Here is a 22,124-nt window from a genome sequence, read left to right as displayed (position 1 = left end):
ACTTGAAAGCCTCCTAAAATAATAATTTTGAGGTGACTTGCCAGCATAAGGGAAAGTAAGGACATTTTGTACACAGTATACTTGTGAAAAACAATTTCTTTAAATACATAATTGTTTCAGAGTTCTACAACTTAAGCTTTAAAACTGGATTTAAAAATCCAGACTATACTATCCTTGGATGGAATGACTTCTATACAAAATGAAAAGTAACTTACAAGCTTCTTAGATCTACAATTTAAGCTGTTTTTCCACTAGCCCTTGTCTTGGTACATTTTACTAGTTGAAACACTGCTGTCTAGTGCCCACCTCTTTCACTGTGAAAGCTGTAAAGAAACCATAATGAAATAATGACCACATACCAGCTTAGTGCATCTGAACACAGACAACTGTTCCAGGTAGAAACTGTAGGAACTGCTGTGTCAAATCAAATTACATTAATACAAAACCTGCTTTTCCCATGACCAGAATTTGTTATGTGCATGGAAAATAAGAATCATGGAATGCAATCCAGGGTCAGGGAGACTGAAAAGATGGCTAGAGATATGCCAACAGCGAACCTGGTAATAGTGCGGCAAACATATCGGTTAGGGATTTTTCAGTGTGTACGGAATACACAGAAAGTCTCAAGTGTTTAAGTATTACAGTTTGGGATGGAATGGCAGGAACACCACGCCTGTAGAGCTTTGTTGGAAGATGCTCACTATAGCCAATATGGCTAGCGACTGACAAACGGCAGCACAGATCTACAGCTCCAACAACTCCTTTTCCAGGAAGTCTTACATTTCAGATTACATTCCTTCATTCCAAAAGCAATGCTCTTCCAGAAAGTTATATGTTTAAAACTACATTCTCGCTACAAAATATGTTACTGTTTTCAAAGGACAAAGTTAGGTTGATATACAATCAGTGTTACAGATGTGTCTTAAACTGAACTTTTACAGTCTTTTAAAACCTACTTTGTGTTAACAGAGTAGCTGCCTAGTTATTGCCATGCCTTTTATTTCATTCTGCACAAAGATGACATTATTATTTTGAGATGTGGAATGCCATTTAGTACTAAGTTAGTGGTACACACACATGCCCCATTTCTGTGGAAGGGTATTTAAAATGCACATATAAAATGCCACACAGAAATATGGCAAATTTTGAAAATCATTGCATTTGAAAACAATGTGGGATTGTGCCTACAAACCACTTTAACCAGAAAGGCACTCAAAACACAGATTCCTGCCTAACTATTGACTAAACTGCATGCTGTGCTGAAAATTTGAAGATTACCTTCCAGAAGTCGCAAAAGAAACGGAAAACATCCCTATGTTTTCATTGAGGCAGTGAGACTTAAGCCCTTCACTTGAACAAATTAACAGATAAAAAAAGCATATTAATATTTAAGCAACTATTTATCTAGACACATCACTAGCTTTAAATAAATAAAAAAAGCTTAAAGAGCAGAAAAAAACCTTTCAATCTGGTTCAGACTAAGACAGATACTGATGTACCAACTACAACTTCTGCTTATAACATTTTATATGATGAATACAAATCGAACACGTAACACTTCAGAAGAAAATGCCAGCTAACACCAAATCTTCCAGATAAGATACAGTGGGGGGATGTTTACTGCTTAAACACTACCATAGCAGCTATCTTTGAAACACTTAAAGATTTTATAGCACAGCAAGAATGATTAACATTGAAAAAGAAAAATGATTCATCCCTTGAAGAAGACAAATTGTTCCATTTAGCAAGAGAATGAAGAATCTGACAATTCTTTTAAACACCTGATTATAAAAGCCAGAAAAAGTCCTTAGCTGACAATTTTATTTCTCATTTAGGAGGAACACAGCACATTTATGCAAACAAAGTATACAGACCAAAGAGCAATGAGATTTTCAGCTGCATACTCTCTTATTACGAGCTGTAAAGTACCTAAAGCTTTCTTAAAAAGAAAGCCAAAACCTTCCATAGTATTAACAAACCAGGTCAGTTGAGAGATGTTCTCATTCCAGAATTTGAGTTTACACATTTAAAATGAACCAAGATGGAGAAAACACCAAAACAGAAACTGCCATGAACAACCTCAGCTTGTTCAAAAGATAATTTGCAGGCAACATTTTGGGTCAGCATTATGGATGTCAAAGACTGTGGTGGTGCAGTTTCCCCACCCTCCTGGGCCACATAACAACCTGGAGAGGCAAGTACTCCTAATGGCAGTAAACATAGCCTTAAGGTGCTCGTTTGACTAGCCTGGCACTGCCCTCAGTATCACTTGGGAACAGTTATAGCAGCCCATCACCTCCTAACAGCCCTGTACACTTGTACCTGGGATGTGGTCAAGGGAGAACCAATAACAGAATTGCTCACCCATCAAGTTCTTGGGTGGAAGACAGGAGAACACTTCATTGTCTGAACTAGGCCTGAGTGATAAGTATCTGACGAAAGTCAATTAGCTTTGTCCCTATAAACAGTGTCCCCAAGTGAGACCCTTTGAGCTCTCCTGAACCATCAGGCCTGAGACCAGCACGTGCCCTGTGTTGGGATGTCTCTCAGGGTATCAACTCTGAGGTACCATCCACTGATACAGCCAACAGAAGGCCAGGGTGAAGTCGACCAGCTCAAGTCTCAATTATTGCCCCTTGAAGAATGCCAATGCACTGTATTTACTCTAAACTCAAGAAGAGGAAAATTTTAATCTTGAGCTGTTTTGTTTCATCCACCCTCTCTGCTTACTAATGTGTTTGGGTATACACAGTTATTTTCATGAGTGTGGAGATATACATATTGCACTGGATCCAAATACTTTTGTCTGTGTTTAAGTTTTATATTTGTGAATGCACATGTATGTATGTATAGATTTAAGGTACCGTATAGTCAGTTAGTATGAATCCTGTCATCTTCAAATCTGTAGTTAAGTCGCTATTGTAATCACATTTTACTGAATTATTTTGTAAATCTTTAAATTGGTTAATGATTAAGCGCTGCTAGTCATTAATAAAACTGATTTGCTGCTAAATCATTACCATGTTAATACTTTCATCTGCAACAGAGACCTATCATGATGCTTTACATTTTTTTGAAGAAGCAATTATATATGCAGTGATGCAAACTAATTTTTTTTTTTTTAAAGGCGCTGTGAATAAACTTTAATTCTTGTTTTTAAACTAGCAAGTATTTAAAAATTCAAGTTTTAATACAATTGATAAACTAACTACCTTCGCAACAGCACAACACAGGTAACTACTTAAATGATCTCTTCTAAAGGTGGCAGAATGCTCTGAATCAATTCTTTACTGTAATTACAGAAAATTCTACAAAAAGAATATGTTTGATGGACAGCTGTACATTTTGTGCTCCTGTTCTGCATGGAAGACACACACTTCTCCCCACCCTCCATCAGTCTTTCCCAAAAGACCAATTACACTTTTGCTGCAACTGATTGTGTAAGTTAAGGGAAAACTAGAAGAAAAGTATTTACAAAGTTCTTCAGGGTTGTTTCTACTGCCACAAAAAAATGACTGTTTATTGTTAGCGCTGGTAACAATCGAACTGTTATTGACACTAAGCACAGATAAAAACCAACTGCATTTCAGCATAAAGCCTGTGTCTCCTGAGCATGTATTTGAGATTGTGTTGAATACATTGCATTTTAGGAAGAATTTGCAGTTACTAATATAATCTGACACACAAACATGCCAAAAGGTTTCAACATTATACTCCCCTCATGGCATATAGATTCATAAAAATAACTCTTATGTGAAAATAAGATGTCCAAGTACACCAGTAACTACAGGTAAAGTGTGGTAATACCTCAATATACTCTTTACAAATACTTTAAAATGCTGCCATGTTTGGTGCCAGGGACCATGATGCCCTCTTAGTAGTTATTAAACATAAAAGGTAGTAGAACACCAATTCTATCCAATTAGTGGGTAAATTGATGTTCTGCAAACAACTATCAGACCAAAAAAGGCAAATAGATGCTTCACATATCAACTCAAATTTCACTATCTTGACCTGCACTGCATCTCTTTCAGCATTCTTTCAATTAGCTCAGTAAGTCTTGACTCTCAATGTTTCTCGTCAGGATGATATACCTACATTGCAAACACAATCAATATATTTTTCTTTTATTATGTATTTCAAGCTGTATGTGTACAATTACTTGAAATATAATAGGCTGGTAGTCTTGAAAAAACTAATCATGAAGAAATGCACACCACAACTTTATTGAATATACTTAAATACGTTGCTGACATCCTGAAATTCCAGTGTGCTCAAAACTGTTCCTAAGAACCAAACCAGTTCAGTTTTGCTTGACATTTTCTCTTTTTACCCAAATGTATTTTGGGACTGATCTCCTACATACTTGCATCACTTGCACAAAGATTCATTATTTGTTATTAAAAAAAGTAAAAAGCTAATGTTTCGGTCTCACGGGTTACTTCTAAACTACAGGACAACTGTTCAATATTGCATATACTTTAAAAATTATCAAGTAAATGTGCATAAACAGGCAAAGAACATGAAAGAGTGCTTTTTAATTCTTAATTACTTTGAAAGTATCTTCAGCCACATGTATTAGAAAGATGTCCCTGAAACATGGCACCTTCCAAATGCTGCTAACATCCTAAATCGCTTTGCAGTGTATTAACAATACAGTCAAAAGATGCACTTCCATGTAATTTGCTGTTTCTCCAGCAGAAGCAGTGGACATGCCGTTTGTGGCATATGGAAAATTTAACTAGAGGACAGAGAGCTTGCTTTTATAAGCACCCATTATACTCCATTTGAGCCTATCTATAATCTTCACCCCTGACTCCATTTCCAACATTCTCTTCTGCTTTGTTCCAAACCACTACTTCTTAGTGCATCAGCAGAATTTTTACATATTGTTTACTTATCATACTTAACATTCACATGTAAAGAGAAATCAGCAGATTATTTCAGGCGATTTATCACAGCAGTAAAATGAGAAGTCAAAGAAAGAGTGGATGGGAAAAGGGACAATAAAGACTACAAATTAAAAAGTACCTCTGAGCCTGTGAAATTCACAGTGAATGATGGTATTAGATTGCAAATCAAATCAGAGTGGTGGCTCAATTTTCCTCGAGTTGTGCACTGAACTTTCTAACTTTCCAGCACAAAGGTATGAAAACAAAATTGTTCAGTCAGTGGCAAAACATATGGACATAATATTGTAAAAAGTTTACTAACTCCACATTATTAAGTAGTTCACAGGAATTAATACAGTACTGATAATTCTAAAGAAGGCGCAGTTATCTTTCCATAACTCAGTTTACAAGAGGTAACCCAACAGTGCTCTACCAGAGTATTGCAGCCCTGGAAGATATGATGCAAGCTGAAAGGTATATGCAATTTGGAAGCAATGCTTCTGAACATGCAAACAAGCCATACGCTGTCCCACATCAGTGTGGATCACTGAGGCTATTTCACTGGCAAAGTATCACAGTCAAAGATAAGAACTCTTTTTAAAAGAATTTATGTTCCTCAAAATATTCAAGCAAGGCTGCCTAGTTGCCAATACTGACATGGGATACAGTTGCCTGACAATTATTATAGCATATTCACAAACACTTGTCCTCTCCTCAAGCCTCTCAAATCATACACTAGGCACTTGGTAAAGAAAGGAAAGGTTTATCAAGAGCAGAGCAAGAGAAATGAAATTTGTGCAACTGACTTAGAAAGTTTAACTCCTTGACACACAAAAAAAGCACTTTTGCAAGGAAGAATGAGAGGCCATGACGGGATTGATAGAGCACCTTCATGAGCACAAGGTCATTTAACTTTTGCAGGCAGCCATCTTTAATTTCAAATCCTCCTTGGTTCTATGCTAAACAGCATAATACAGATTTTACCCATATGTAAAAATTAAGTAAGATCAGCTGTTAAACAACTTCATATGTCAGAGCAAAGTTTCTACAATAGCAGCCTATTTGAATGTTGTCTTCTACCAAATACAGCATCAATCTGTTTTTTACATATATTTTAAAAGGAAACTGATTTGTGTGACTATCTGTGATAAAGTTCAGCAATATACCTATAAAACCTTTCTAATTTCTAGTTAAGTCATTACACTAGAAATGAAATAAAATGTCATGTAGAGATTACATATTGATATTGTTATTAAAATGCAACACTAATAACAATCCTGTATCCTTGTGATTCTCTTAATCCTTCAACAAATGCCGTTTAGAAGTTCTGAATATCTTTGAATTTCCCATCTGGAAAGCAATGTCTATATTTGAGTAGAAACTGTAAACATTCTTGAGACCTTTAGGATAAATAAATAGTTGAAACTGCTTAAGGAAACATGAGGTCAAGACTTTCCTTGGTAATTAGGGTGGCTCAAGGACCGACTTAAGGATTCCAGGCAGTCCCTCTAAAACATTATTATTAGTATAATGAAAATTGCTTCTTTCAATTAAATTAGTAACACCTCATGATGTCGCAAAGAGGAAAAAAAAGTCCATTTCCACCTACCAATTTCTGAAATACAAGTTCACGTGGACTAAAAGTTACCAATTGTAAAATTCACAATTGTTTTTTAATTCAAAGTCTTTAAAGAGAAAATGCCTTAAGGGAGATAATACGATGATTTCTCCAAAGCCTTCCTAAGTCAGTGACATTGCTGCAGCCTGGAAGCTATGGGTTTATCTGATTGTAAAGCCGTCCATACCTCTACTTTTCCTTTCCTTTATTCTGTTTTTTGAAATAAATCCTCTGCCAAAAGTTTGTTAAATAGTAATAGGCCTGTAAATCTACATTACTTTTTTCTTCTTAAATGTTGAATTCTGAGAATTAAATAAAAATGACAACAGCACACCTATGGCCAGAATACAGCTGTTCACCAATCCAGAAGGATAGACTTGATGGGAATCACTGAAAAACAAGAACAGCATTTCAAGTCTGCATAATATTACCAAGCATCAAGCAGAAACATGAGTGAGTACACCTTCAACAAACAGGTGGTAGGTTTAAATTTAACTACAGGGTTTCCTGGTCTTGCAAGATGAGCAGAAGGAGGACTGCCACTTTCAGTATCCTGCTACTAGATTGGTCTATGTGAAACAAAACTTACCTCATGGCTCAATATGCAACATCATAAGCAACACCTCAGTGACAGCAACAGCTTCACATTGCTCACCTACACCAGTTCCCTGTCCCACTTCATTTTACATCTACATGACAACAGTACATGACAGCAGCATAACTTTCTTCTTATTCCTGGAGATTTAGCAAGAGACATGTACAAACAGTCTAGTGATCAAGATTTTTTTAAACATAATTTAATAAAATTTACTAATGAAAGAACACTCGCAAAAGGTGCTTAAATACTATCACAAAATACCACTGACATTAAGTTAGAAATCTTGATGTACTATTAAAATGACACATGGCAATTTGAGAGGCCATAGTGCCTAAGGTCTGAGTGATCCTTTCTGACACATTGCACTGCTAAGGGGAGACATCTGTAGCAAGATGCTAATGAATTGCTCAGGGCAGCACAATATCTGTACATTAGTATCAAGTGACTGTACAATTTCCAAGATCCTAATCTGGTTTTATATTATTTATGTTACAGAAAAAGAATGGAAATTTGTGTACAAATCACTTGGCATAAAAAAATATCTTTGTCTACTTGTATAGCTTCCAGTCATCCCCCTCAGAGTAAGTTTTCTTTAGACATACACTTCATTTTACAACAGTTTTTTGATCAAAATATGTTCAAGTGCCCTCTTGACAGCATCTGCTCTTATGAAGTTCCACTTGAAAACACAAAACAAAAATGAAACAACATATCTATTATGGTGTTTACCTTCAGGAGCGTTTTGTAGAGGATAGCATCTTGATTGCCCAAACCTAAAAAGCTCTGGGATTCCTAGATAACAGAGACTAGGATGAAGTGTAATTTACTGCTAAAATTCACTCTCTCTCTGGCCTAGTTCATATCACATTTCTTGACACAGAGAGGCAACTTTGAACAGGTGTGGGCAGGTTTCCTCCATCAATCCAGCTTCCTGTCCAACTGATTTTAGAGAGAATGGGACAGGTCTCTCTACATACTCTTAAATCTGGCGACATCTGGTGAACTGGTGCAAAAGGTTTAAATTTTTTTTTTTTTAAGTATGAAAATTGATACAGATTTTTGTAGCCTGCAGTCCTAAACAGAAAATCTCAGCTTTTATGAAAAAGTACCAGGATACTATTCTACATATTCCCTTTCAAGCCATCCCCAAAGGCAGTTAATGCTGTAACCAACCTGTAAGTACACTTAGCACATTTTCCTTGTAAACTTCTGAGAAGCATTTAGGGCTTAACCCATTTGGTTATTCTGTTAAAATAAGAAATCCAAGAGTGGGAGGGAGCTTGATTTGAACTAATTTCCAATCACTTCAACCTGAATTACAGATTACTTAAGAGTACATTTAAGGCTCTAATGAGCTTCAGCTCAGAGACAAACACCAACCTTCTGAAATGCTGCAATGAAAAACACAGTCTGTTATTGAACAGTGTCATGATCAGAAGACATAGCATTTGTACAACTGTCACAACTATGGACTTTACTCCAATAGATATGAGAACCCAAATAATCCTCACCCTAAAAAGAAGATACATCTAAGTATAAACAAAGTTTCTGGTATACACAATATGCATACAAAACCCCATATATTCTTTCATCTCAACTGCTTCAAAGCTTTCTCACAATTAATCCTTGTTACTAGATATTTTAACAACTCTATTAGCACAATGTCAAGTTTTACCATCCTAAGGTTTACTGAAAGCATCTTTCACTTAGAGACACTGCATAAATATTCATCACTACATACGTATTTCAGAGAAAGGTTTTTTCCATTTCAAAGGTTGAACTCCTGAACTTCTTGTTCAGCATCATATAAAGCTGTTCAGAAGTCAGTCTAGTAACTGAAATTTAAAATACTAAGGTGAGAACAAAAGGAAGACAAAAAGCTGCATTAATTTATCTGCAAGTGCAGGCTTTCTGCCAGCATCACAACTGCAAAGGAACTTAAAGTACCACTGTGTAGAGCAATTGGAACACAGTAGGGCTTACTAGCTCAAACCCACTGCTATATAAACATAGATATACTATGTTCAGTATAGATTTATTCACACATACTATGCACAAGCTAGCAAATCCACCCTGATCCAAGGTAGCTATAAGCAGAGCCAGCTTGTATCTACCACAATTTACTAATTTTAACCTAAGTTTAGTGTTAGCAGACATCAGTTAGCTTTATGAAGCATTGCTTGGTTGTCAATGAATTTCCTTCTTCAATAAGCCTGATTAGCTTGGTGTCATTATCAGAAAAGCCAAGAGACTCAATGTGCTCAAGCTAACAAAGCCAGCTAAAATAATGGACATTGGAAAAAACTATTTCGGAATTGACTTTAGTAGAAACTTAAAGACAGGTCAGTTTTGAAACAGTTTCTGCTTAATTGGGCAATGGGACTGAAAATAGACTCTACAATCAAGCATGCAGCTTTTAAGTGAAGCAGTGAAGAAATATGAGCACTGTATATGTGGAAGTGTCTTGCATAGCTAGCCCACTCAGTAGACAGAATTAGGCATAGAGTAAGTTAAGGAAAAAAAGAAAAAGAAAAACAATCCAAAACACAGTGAAAGATAAGCTCAGAGCTGAAGAGTGGTCAGTTACTACAACAAGCTCAATATTAAGGTGATGAATACTACACAGGTTCTGATGTGACATCTGTATTGTGGTATGCCAGCTATATCCAGTCCTCAATACTTCTGTGATGAAGCAAGTTTGATGTTAGAGCACTAAAATATCTGAGATAGGCAGCTGTCTGTGTTCATCTCGGAGAAAGCAGTATCATCATATTTGCTATGAGGAGCGACAGAGAATATTGTTTACAGTTGACTGTGACCCCTGGCAAAGAGAAAGCACCAGCTCATATACAAAACTTGAAACAATATAGAGTAACAGTGACGTTATCTCAAAATCAAAAGTTACTACCATTACTGTAGACATGGAAAAGTTATAGCAGCATGGCCATTCAGGTAATTATTCATTTTGTGACTGCACTGCAGCTGGGAAATTTTACATCAGTAGGGGGCTCTAGTTCTGCAGTTTTTCATAATCTCAGTTGTGCATGGAATGGAAATACTCTCAGTGATGCTGTCACAGGAACTAGAACACTTGCAGCTGCAGGACTATCACACAGAGGCAGAGCTGAGTGGCTATATTCAGTGCTCTCTGAAGCTGGCACCTGACAAGAATGAAGACTACCAAAGCAAAGGAAAGGTATTTTATCTCAAAGATGTCTTAGAAGTGAGCAATTGCAACTATTCACAATTTAAACTTAAAAAATAAGTCACCTTATGATAACTAATCAAGAACAGCTGATTAAAGAGTAACAGTACAAACTCATTCAATGCTGCATTTAGAAATAACCTGGCCTTTATACCACCAAAATGGACTTGCGTTTTTGTAACACCAGAATTTCAAATATAACTTAAGTCTGCTAGCAGACTAGCATTATGCAAGTGTTTGTAAAGATTGTGCATAGCACTTAATATATATTATGCTATATAGCACAGTTATATTTATTCTTATGTTGGAATACAATTATCAGGGCATTCTGATAGAACAAAAAATAGTTATGAAGAAACAGTTCAGACTTAGACCAGGACTTGAGCAGACACTTTTAAATATCACTCATGAAGAGTATCAACTCGAATTTAAATCTAAAACCATGTTAGATTCATGATGAGGCTCGATCAGGGCCAATATGCAGCTGCTCAGAATTATGTTAGGGATCAGCTTGCAAATTGTTTAACATGGCTCAGACAACTCATTTTTAACCGTGGCCAATTAGTGTTGACAGCCTAGCTGCATTTGATTTAGCATATGGAGGTACACATGTATGTTAAAATGAGATTATTGAACTCTATTTAAAGAAGTTTTGCCCCATTTTCAGTGAGCAAGCAAACAGCTGACTTACAGCTTCTCTTTACCAAGGCTATGAAGAGAAGGCTGCAGGTACATAATGTACTATCAGTACTGGTAGAAAAAACAAACAGAATGTATGGAAAAGCCTTTTCCCCCCTATAGAATAACCTTTTTTTTTTTTTTTTTTTTTTTTTTTTTTTTTTAAGATCTTGTACGTATATTCTAGAGATGGAAGCTTTATAGACCTACTTTGCATTTCATAAGAAATAACATTAGAACACTGCATTTGCTGTATAACCAGGCATACTTTAAAAGCCAAAGAAGTTTTTCATATCTTCAAAACCAAACACATAGAGCTTAGATTTAATCTTATTTGCATAATAATTTTTACCTTATGCTTAGCAGAATGATAGCAACATGTAAAAAGAATCTACTTGTCTAAAAACCCAAGATTACTACTTACAGTGAAACAATTTTGAAAACATCTTTGGAAGAATGGCAGAGGATCCAAATCGACTGTTGATTGCATCAGAAGGATATGAAGAATATGTAAGATGGCAGAAGCATCTTTGTTGACAAGTAAATCAAATCAATCTTCAATGGATTGTCAATAGAATAAACAGGGAAGTCCCAGACAGAACTTGGGCGGTCAATGTTACTACTATAAATTTTATCAGATTCCTCAGAAAGAGGTCAGTTCTGAAGTAAGAACAGCTGCTTCTTTAGCTGATGTCCATTTGGTGCAGCCCATTAATAATAGCTATCGTAGCACTACTATTTGTACTTATCTCATGATTAGCTATTAAAATATCTGGCATAATAAAAGTGAGTCAGTCTCAATCATATGTTTTCATTTATTTTCTCCTAACATATAGCCTGACCAGCCAAGAATTTGACTGATCATGCTCATTTTGCACAAGACGCTATATAATAAACTCACCTTTTAATTAACAACTTGTTATGGGTGCTATGAAATTAATCCTTATATATACAGATAGTTTCCATTTTCATCTACAAAATGCAGATATTTATACCATATACCATCAAAATGCCAAAAGGTTCCAATGTTTCCCATATTCCCTCATAGCATATAAATTCATGAAAATAAATCTCAAATGAAAATAAGATGCCCAAGTACACCAGAAACTGTGTTTAAATAATGTTTTCTAAGCAACCTGTGTAGAAGAACACAAGCAGTTAAATATTGATTGCCTACTTGAGATAATATTAAATTACCAAAATAGGAAAAGGATTTTTATCTAACCAGTTGTCTACTTGTAAAAAGTGATATTACATAAAAAGCCTCTTTCCAAACAAAAAAGCTGCTAGGGCAAGCTCAGACCATGATGCCTTCCTAATAAAAAAACCCTAGCAGATAACCAGTAAAGCAGTTAGTTTATACACTAATGGTCTGCAGATAACTATTAGGAAAAAAAAGGAAAATGTTTCGCATGTCAATAATTCATTCCCATCTCACTAGCTTTATCTACACTGCATTTCTTTTAGTGTTCTTCAATTAGCTGAATAACAGAGTGTCAATGTTCCTGGACAGGATGAGCTACTGACAACATGAACAATGGTGTTTTTTTAAAAAATACATTTATATCTTTTGTAATTAAAATTAATAGAAACATGTTGCTATTTTTTAGAATTGTTTCCATTTTTCAGTAGAAAATGAATTCTTCAAAGCAAAATGAAGAAAGGCAGGAGCAAATTACTAATATCCAGCTTCCTTTAAGTGCTCCATCTTTCCTCTCTCCATCCCATTGTATTAATTTCTGAATTCTATAGTACTGATTCTCATTGCTAAACTATTAAAACTCGTACTGGACACCTAGTTTTCCCTACTAGTCAGATGAGATACGGGTGAAATAATTGCTTTAAAATGATAATATTTTAATGTTCAATTACTTCTGTTATTTAACCATATTAGAGACCTGTGAATATCAAAATTTTAAACAGGGAATAGCAGTAAAGATACTTTCTTTATTTTACAACAGCTTCAAGCTATGTTCATTACAAAATGAAGTAACATTTCTTGATGCATCAGCCAGCCATCATACCAGAGAAAGTGCTCCACAAAGATGAACCAGCACCCTGATTCATAGCACCACAGCCTCACTGTTTTGCTCCAGAAAACTAATCTCCGAGCAAAGGAAAGCAAGCGACACATTCAGCCTTGCTGGGTTAAGCCATTCGGTAATAAGCACTCCACACTGAAAATGAAAAGCTGATAGGGCTGGCGAATTGGTGTAATTCCAGCTTCCACACTACCCACTCTTCTGTGTGGAAGAAGCCAGCCGGAGCATGGGGGCCAGAGGGCACATGGGAGCCGGTGTGTGAAGGAAGGTGACAAGAGGGCGGTTTGTGAAGAAATAGGCAGCACTGGGAAGCACTGAGGCCCACAACGGACCTTAGCCTGCCAGTTAGTGTCCTCAGGTCTCCGTATGCCTCTAAATGTTTTGGTAAATTGTTTTCATACAGCCTCTTACCATCTCATAAGTTTTTGATGAACAATAGTGCATTTACCTTTAATACTTCTTCATATGCATACTTTCACCAAGGTACTTCAAAGTGTGTTGTGGGGTTTTTTTTTTGTTTGTTTGTTTGTTTTTTTTCAAAGTTCAGTTTGAGTGGAAGCAGTCTCATACCTGTAAAGCAGACCTCATAACTTCCAAGGGCCAAGGTATCTGGATAACGATCACTGGCATAGCAAGCGTACACACAGGCGCACTCTTTTAACTTCAAAAAAGGCTAAAATTTCTAAGAGACTGCTAACCAAAGTTAGCATCCGTACAAATTATCACATGCTACATATTAAGGTGTCAAATAAGAAATCTTGTATGAGAAATGTAATTGTGGAAATTCAAAGAAATGTTCATGCACAATGCAGTGTCCAGGTGAGGCCCAGGCAGCTATTATTTTGCACTGGAGACCACATCCTCTGCATTAAATGATTAGTTTAAAAATAATAAAGAGGCTAACCACTTACTGAGATAATAGCTTTCATTAAATTGAAGGAAAAAAACACTGCCTCTTAATTCACTGCATGGTATATTCACTAACTTAAAATACAAAACAGAAATTAAGGGACAAATCTGCTTAGATGAAAGCAAAATGCAGAGTGACAAAATGGCCTTATGTAAGAGCAGAAGGTTGTAATTTCAGTCTTTATATAAGGCAGATAAATTCCAACTCAGTTAAAAGAAAAAGAATGTGCAAAGTATGTACCACATCAACAGAACTATTTTTATACAGAAGTAGCTCATTAGGCAATTCCCACTCAAGAAAAGTCTGTATACTTAAACGCACCAATGCACAGAACATACCTTTGCAATGTGGTCACTTTGCAGCTGCTAAGTACATATCCAGCCAGATGGCAGGAATCTTTGCAGCTCCACTAACTGAAGTGAGAGATGAGAAAGCTAGAGGTCTGACTGGTATCTGATTCTCTTCCCTTCTCCCAAGCCTCAAACCAAGAGAAATTTAAACCAGCAAAATATTTTATCTTAGATAGCAGAGATGATGACATTTGACAAGATACAGATGCTGCTCTCAAACACCCTGACAAAAACACGGTGATAAACACAAAAGTACAACTAGTAGATTGTGTGTGCACAGCTCTTCCAGGACATTAGTGATTCCAGGCCATCTTGGATGAGATGGCACTGCAAAACATAATTAGAAATCTTTCTGCCTTACTGAACTTACTTAAATGTTACCAAAATCTTACTGTTCATACTGGGTATCTGCCTAAGACTGGTCCTGCAAGTGTTGACAGTGACAGATACGAGGACCTATGGCTGTCTGTCTTCTGCTGTTACTTCTAGTCTACCATGAATATAGCAGCAGCTGGGGTGGGGAGAGAGAGATTTTTCATACACAAGAATGTCAACCCAATTATGAAAGGGACACACCGATTACAAAAGAAAAAATATTTAAGGTTATTTAAAGCTGATTCAATGAAACACTTTCAAATGAAGTTAGCACAATGCACAGGACTAAAAATCACGTTTTGAGTCTGCAACAGATATCCACAAAAAAAGAATAAATTTTGCAGAAAAGCAGTGTCAAGGTCCATCAGGAAGCAATTAGTATGTAAAAACAAACACAGCTTATTTATAGCACACAGGACATAACAGTGTTAAGATTAGACCAACCTGACTAGGTAACTGTGCATTATACAAGCCCAGTTGCATAAGGTTCTCTCCAAATATAATTTGGTAATACAAATCCAGAAAAAAACCATACTTAATTAAAAGGAATTATCATTAGCTGAAATGAAATAAAACCAATTTCTAAATCAGCAAGACTAACAGAATTTACTAAATATTGATCACAAGTAATTTTTACTGGCCACCTTCAAATGTTTAAGAAATTGTACCAGTGCAGAAAGTAATCAGTACACTAGAAGTTCACAGGAGTGGTTCTCAGTGGATTCTGAAGAAATATCCTCACAAAGTAATCCATGACTAACCTCTGAGAACTTCTTCACTTCACCCTTTACCGAGATAATAAATTTTGAATGGACAGACACGTGTATGTCTCCACATGATTTGTATGACATTACCTTCCTTTGCGCAACTTGCTTTAGCTAAAAAATATTATTTCTGGAAACAAATAGAGTCATTTGAAGCCTGGATTCCACTTTCTGGTTTTTGTCAGTAAACTACAGCAGATCTGCACAACACTGTAGTGACTAGTAGGTCTGCAACTTCCACCTAGCCCAGGGGAAGGACAAAGATGCCACGCAATCACACCAAAAGCATGCAAGGAATGGTCCTGTAGTTTTATGGTAAGCAGGTGAGCCAGTAGATCCCCACTATAATAGGGGATAGGAAGAGCTGCAGACAGCCCAGTGCTCTCTCCCTACAGGATAAGCTTCTCTAACAGTTACTCCCCAACACAGTCAATGAAAGGAAAAGTAGATACCTTCCCTATAACTATTCCCTATTATTGGTTTTGAGAAAACAGAAGTCATCCTGCAACAGGTATTATGAACAAGAGAGATTTCTAGCTAGCTATCATTGACAGCATTTAATTGTTTGGAAATCTACTCTTTAAACATTGTTTGAAAACCATGAAGATTACAGCATACTAGATACAATCCAGGATAAACAGCATTTTGATGGAGTAATCTTCTGCAGATTATGTATCAGATAACCAGTTATTCAGAAATAAATATTTATCCAGGCCTTTAAAAACAACTATAAACAAGCTAATTTTACTGGCAGTATTTAATTCTGCCTCCCTTTACCATTCCATAGTAGAGACAAATGACAGCAACCAGTTGCAAAGCACTTTTGTCTAGCTACCACAAAAAAAAAACGTTCTCTCAGCTGTGAGGCAGCAGCATTAACAGGCTGTATATTTCCCAAGTCGGCATCCATTCCTTACGTACTTACACTGATTTGGCAATTGCCTTTTGAATGGCAGTCCTATTACATTGAACACTCTTGTTCTTGCACTTTTTCTAAAGTTTAAACAGTCCCTCACATTAGAGGGAAAAAGAAGCTATTGGATCTGGTCTCCAAGATATTTGGTACTGAAAAAAGATACAAAAGGTTAAGTGACCTTAAACTGCAACCCAATAGCTGGGATGCTATTCATTTCCTTTGACTTATTTGGTATCAAGAGTACAACTACAGCTAAAATAATCAGAGAAGATAAAAATTCATGTAAGATCATTTTAATAGAGATGCCTATCCATGGCAGTTCTTCCTCATGGATTATTGGAACAAATACCGCTTTTTACTATGAAATTCAACGTACAGATGTTTAAATAGATTAAGGATGAAAAGAGGTTTAATTAATTATCTTTATTAGCTTCCATCTTCAAAACTCTTCCATGTATAAACTACACGCAAATGCTGTATTGCTTGGGGCTGTGTGCCCTTTTCAAAGATTTCTGCAAAGAAAAAGCAAGATTTCCTTTTGATGTTAAGTGCAAAGGAACTATTTATTAACGTTTATTAAACACTTGCATTTCCCATTTCTTTAAAAAAATTCCCAGTGTCTAAATCTAAAAGACTCCTTTTGATCTACTAAAAATCCTTATCTGAATTTGCCAGGGAATTCAGAAGAAATACTGAGAATGCAGTTTTAAAGCTAGAGGGCTGCAGTTCTGCCTTCACTGCTCATTCTCAGCAATTTGCATCTTCTGCCTGCTCCTGGCGCCAGTACTCATGCAGCAGCAATGGTAAGTTATTTCAGGAAGCTGGTAGATTAATCTGGAAAGTGATCTTTTTCTGACCAAACCAGCTCCCTGAACTGGCTTGCTGTATGGTCGCATGACTATCAAGTGGTTCAGGGGCAAGAACACTGCAGTTGAGACTTGGGTTGGCTTACACCACAACAAAGTCACACTGATTGATTTCACTCCTCTTGGACCACAGACTCCTAACCCCAACAGTTATCAGCACTAGAACTTGTATCTGTGGAGCAAAACACAACTATTATGACTGAAATGGACTCCCTCACTCCACCAAGGTAGTCTGCAATCAGCTGTAGACCTTGTGACTGACAGTGACTAGAACGGATACAAACAAAAGCATTTTTGTGGCAGAAAACAAATTTCACACCTCTTATCGACATGATCGCAGAAAGGTTCTTACCCTTTAATATGTTTTGATAAAATAAAAAGATGCAGGCAAACACCTTTCTGCAGAAGTTAAACTAGTCAGTGTCACCAGAGTGAACCGAGTACCAACTTGCAACTGTTATCAAGCTTATTTTCACTTTATTTGATAATGTTCCCGACAGCAGACTCTCCTGCGTATGCTCCACTGAACTTTTATATTTTATAGACTACGTCACCACACATCTGCCCCGTTTCATCAGTGTACTCCCACACAATGCCATAAAATCAGGTTTTATTACATTTTTTTGCACATGAATACGTTATCTTTACCAAGGTGATGCTAGCAGTCCAAAAGCTAGTCCATAAAGGTTAGTCTCCCTTGGATGTCTCTATAGTCAGCTCCCAGGAGATGACCTGATGGCACTACCATGTACAGTTCAGCCTTCCCAATATATGTCCTTTGTGCCCCCTTCTCCATGTTTGCTAATGTTTGATCCTTGATCAAATCATGTTGTGGAGCCAAATTACCAGAAACTCCCACTCTCCTTCCCTACAAAACCTCAAAACATACCCGCATACAAAAAAAACAAGTGAAGAGTTTGTATTGGTTCAGTTGCCTGAGGATCAGAGAAATGTTAGTTTAATAAATGCTGGGGTGGGAACAAAGACTGGCGGAAGAAAAACCTTTTGGCAGTAGCTATAACCGCAAATCATACTCTTGGAACCAAAGCTAAGTAAATGATGAAAAAAATCCATTGGAATTTCAGCTTCATTTGTTCTGAAGTTCATGCAGTCTAGTTTCCAAACATAATATGAAGTTTAAGTAAGGGCCTAATTTAAAAACAAATCATTGCAATTTAAGATGTTTATATTTGTAAGATAGGTAAAAAAACTTCAGTGTCTTTGGTAGCAGTATAGAGAGCAACCAGTCACAGAATGAACAGTGCCAGAAGATTCATATTTTTAACAAAGTTGCTTAAATAGTATCTTTAAAAACAGATAAATAAATACTTTATGCAGTAATTCTGGAAAACTTGCACACTTTCTTTTGGCTCATGCATACATCACAACAGCAATTCATTAATGTTTTCCAAAAGCCACACCATTAGAAAAATGTTAGTACACAAAAACATAAAAACAAACCATAACAACAATTTGCTTTAAGTATCACTGACAACACAGAAGGAAGAGACAGATGGATTCAGAGACTGGCATCATGACAAAAGAAATACAATTTCTCATGAAAGTCTGAGATCAAATCAGTAAAATCCTCTGGAACCAAAAGGAAAAGAAATCAAAAGTCGTCAACTCCAAGAATTACTGGGTAAAGTTAACAGCTGAAATTCAGAATATATCATCACAGTGGTTTAACGTTACTGGACCTTTCCCTAGGATACCAGCTCAAAGTTCCTCCAGAACCTTTCTTTAGCAACAAAACATCTCAAAATTATGCTATACTGTATAAACTTTTTTTCCTTAGTGAAATATGCAGTATCCTTCTCACACTTTTATTATATTTTCTGAGGATAACTTGAGGCCTGTTATGACTAGCACCTGGTAATCGACTTACTGCCAGAAGCTGACAAGTTATATGCTCCTGTCCTCACCCCAGTCAATGATCTAAGCTCAAAGATGAATTCAAGATGCAGGGTCACTAGGTTTTATAGTAGTTGCACACAGTGCCAATGAATTAATGAAAACATCATTTGCAGTGATAGGTATTTTTTCCTCTGTGTACCATTTCATATTATGTAAGATGGGTAGCTCACCTGAAAAAATCACACATGTGCATAAGTGAAAAATAAGCAGCTGCTAGAGGTTCACAATGAATTGCAAATAATGTGTGTTTGTATGAAGTACAGTGCACTAACAGAAAGCTCCCTTCACCTGCAGAACCATGATAGCTATGATTTAACGACATTGCAATTACGTGTCTACAGATAATGAGGCCCCATGCTCCCCTCTGCCTCTCTGATTTTCTCTATTGCCTGTGCCTTTCACATCCACAGACCTGTCTTCTCCCATCCCACCACTGATTTTGTTCAGATTATTTGAAGACTTACTTAAAAAAAAATGTTTAAAGTGACACCTGGCAAGTCTAAACACACAGCAAATGTGATGTTTCGTGTGACAAAGTCACACTTAAATGAAGTTCTATTTTAAAGGTCAATTTACACACAGAGTACTCCATCCTTAATTCAAGTTTCCTTTGCAGAACGTAACTGAATTTTAGCCTGAGCTTCACTTTTTAGTCTCCTGTGGCTTTTACGTGAAGTTACAATCATGGCATACAAATTCAGTTCACATACATGCATAATTTAACAGAAGTTAAACTGTTATGCATAACTAACAATCATTATGTTAGAAACCTGTCAGAATTAGTTAAACGTACCTCTTTATCCATACTCTCCAAATCCTCTTTACATAGGGTGTACAGGGGCATTGTCTCAGACATACTTGGCTGGCGTTTCCGCTTAGATGGACCAGGCTGCTCTTCATTTTCACTTGCTGGTAGGTCGTCTTCTTCAAACATCTGCTGCTGATGTGGTTGAACAACTCTGAAAAATTGCAGGGGTCCCACATAAGAAAGATTTAATTGATTTATAGCTTGTCAAGAAATAAAATCCTATAAACAATTTATGACTGCTGAAAATCCACAACTTTGCTTAATAGGGTTCTGTGTTCATCAACAGAAGAAAGATCAAGTCTCCCAAGGATTGCTTTTATTTTCAGTATGATGGCTTCAGTCCTTATTCTACCATTGACAAGGTACTTGCTTCCTTGCCTTCCCACTGTTTTTGTAAGTAAGCATCAAACCCTTCCTGAAACCAAGATCTTCAGCAGCTGCAGATGCATTGCCCTTAAAATCACAGAACAGAATCATAAAATGGTTTGGGTTGGAAGGGACCTTAAAGATCATCTAGTTCCAACCCTCCTGCCATGGGCAGGGACACTTTCCACTAGCCCAGGTTGCTCAAAGCCCCGTCCAACCTGGCCTTGAACACTGCCAGGGAGGGGGCAGCCACAGCTTCTCTGGGCAACCTGTGCCAGTGTCTCATCACCCTCACAGAAAAGAATTTCTTCCTAACGTTTAATCTAAATTTGCTCTCTTTCAGTTTAAAGCCATTACGCCTCATCCTATCACTACACTCCCTGAGTTCTGTGCTCAAGTGGAGTTTATCTGTCACTTCACATATTTATCATTCAGGAAACAATTCTAATATATTTTTCCTGATTTATGTTATGCTTGTATTCTTGAGTCTCAAAGTATACCTTTATTTCTCAACCTTAGAGACAAGAGGTCTGCACATAGGAAGCTCATTTCTGCAGCCTCAATTCTTCAGACATTTCCCAGATGCTAAGCCTGGACGAGACGCAAACCAGACCATATTTGGTTTTGGCTAGTGTATTCAAATATGGTAGCATTTTCTCTTAGTCTGTATTTTATTACCTTGTTACTGTATAGAACAAAGATACAAACCAATGTCAAAATATTAATAAAAATTACAAAACCAACAACTTCACAGGAATTGCTTTAGAATAGTAATAAAAAGATAGAAGTCTCCTGCTGTTGTTCTAGATGTAGTCTATCTTTCTTGGGTAAATTTCTTCAGTGAATATTACTTAACTACTAAACACTTGTAGAAGCTAAAACTGCTACACAATACAGTTTAACTACAAATACTGGGCTGTCACACCAACCTCTCTGAATACATTACAGCAGCTCAGCACCACCCAGAATCTTATTCAAAGATCTCAGGTCATAAAGTTCATGGATCACAAATTATTTATGTTAGCTGTAAGACTGTGTGTGGGGGGAATGATTGCCACAAGCAAGTATAAAAGTTACTGTGTTGGAAACCACAAGCTGTTTCAAGTTGTAACTATCAGGTTAGAAACCATCAAGCTATTTCTCCAGGTGGTGGTGACTGAGAAAGGGTACAGTGTGGTCTCTGTTGACAAAAGTTTTAGCACAAGATGACTGCTTCTCATTAAGCTGGGATTTTCAAACAGCTTTAGATCAGTAGCCCCACCCAAAAAAGTAATTAAGTCACATAAATCCAGTCATAGGTAAGGTTCAACCAAATGAATGCGATAACTTCTTAAGAAGGTTACTTAAATATCAAAATTTTTTTCTACATCACTTCTTCAATATCAGAATGTATGAAATTTGAAAGCCACATGAAGCTGTCAGTTGAGCTGATTTTGAGGGGTCATATTTCCTAAATACATATCTCTCACCTCTCAGGTCCCTCAAACATGTGTCAGGAGATGTAAATTAATTTTCTGAATTGGGGGTGGTGGTGGGAGAGACCCAAGCCATTTCTGTGCTACCCAGAACTGCACTATCTGCCGCAGAAGACCCCCATCATCTCTACCTCAGCGCTGCTCAGCAACACAGCAGAAATGTGCCCTCTTGCAGTCTGACATTTCTATACAGTGGAATCTCCTATGAAGCCAAAATAACGACTTGGATGATGTGGAAATGAACTAACCAAACTGTTTTACTGTTTTTCTGTGAAAACTTTTCATCACAGCTTAACTTTTTTTTGTTGTTGTTGTTTTGGGTGAGATTTTGGGGGGTGGGTCTG

General features: G+C 36.7%; 1 protein-coding gene across 1 annotated transcript in view; it reads right to left on the bottom strand.

Moving 5' to 3' along the window:
- CTDP1 (CTD phosphatase subunit 1) overlaps positions 1 to 22,124 on the bottom strand; it is a 91,431-nt gene that overhangs the window by 36,211 nt on the left and 33,096 nt on the right. The window contains exon 10 of the mRNA XM_026843011.1: positions 19,925 to 20,090. Within this exon, the coding sequence (XP_026698812.1) occupies positions 19,925 to 20,090 (166 nt within the window). The remainder of the gene's footprint in view (positions 1 to 19,924; positions 20,091 to 22,124) is intronic.

This window comes from Athene cunicularia (assembly GCF_003259725.1).
Source record: "Athene cunicularia isolate RWA chromosome 2 unlocalized genomic scaffold, athCun1 chr2_part1, whole genome shotgun sequence".
NCBI lineage: Eukaryota > Metazoa > Chordata > Aves > Strigiformes > Strigidae > Athene > Athene cunicularia.
Note: the sequence above shows the minus strand (reverse complement) of the source record. Positions and strands in the feature narration are given on the sequence as shown.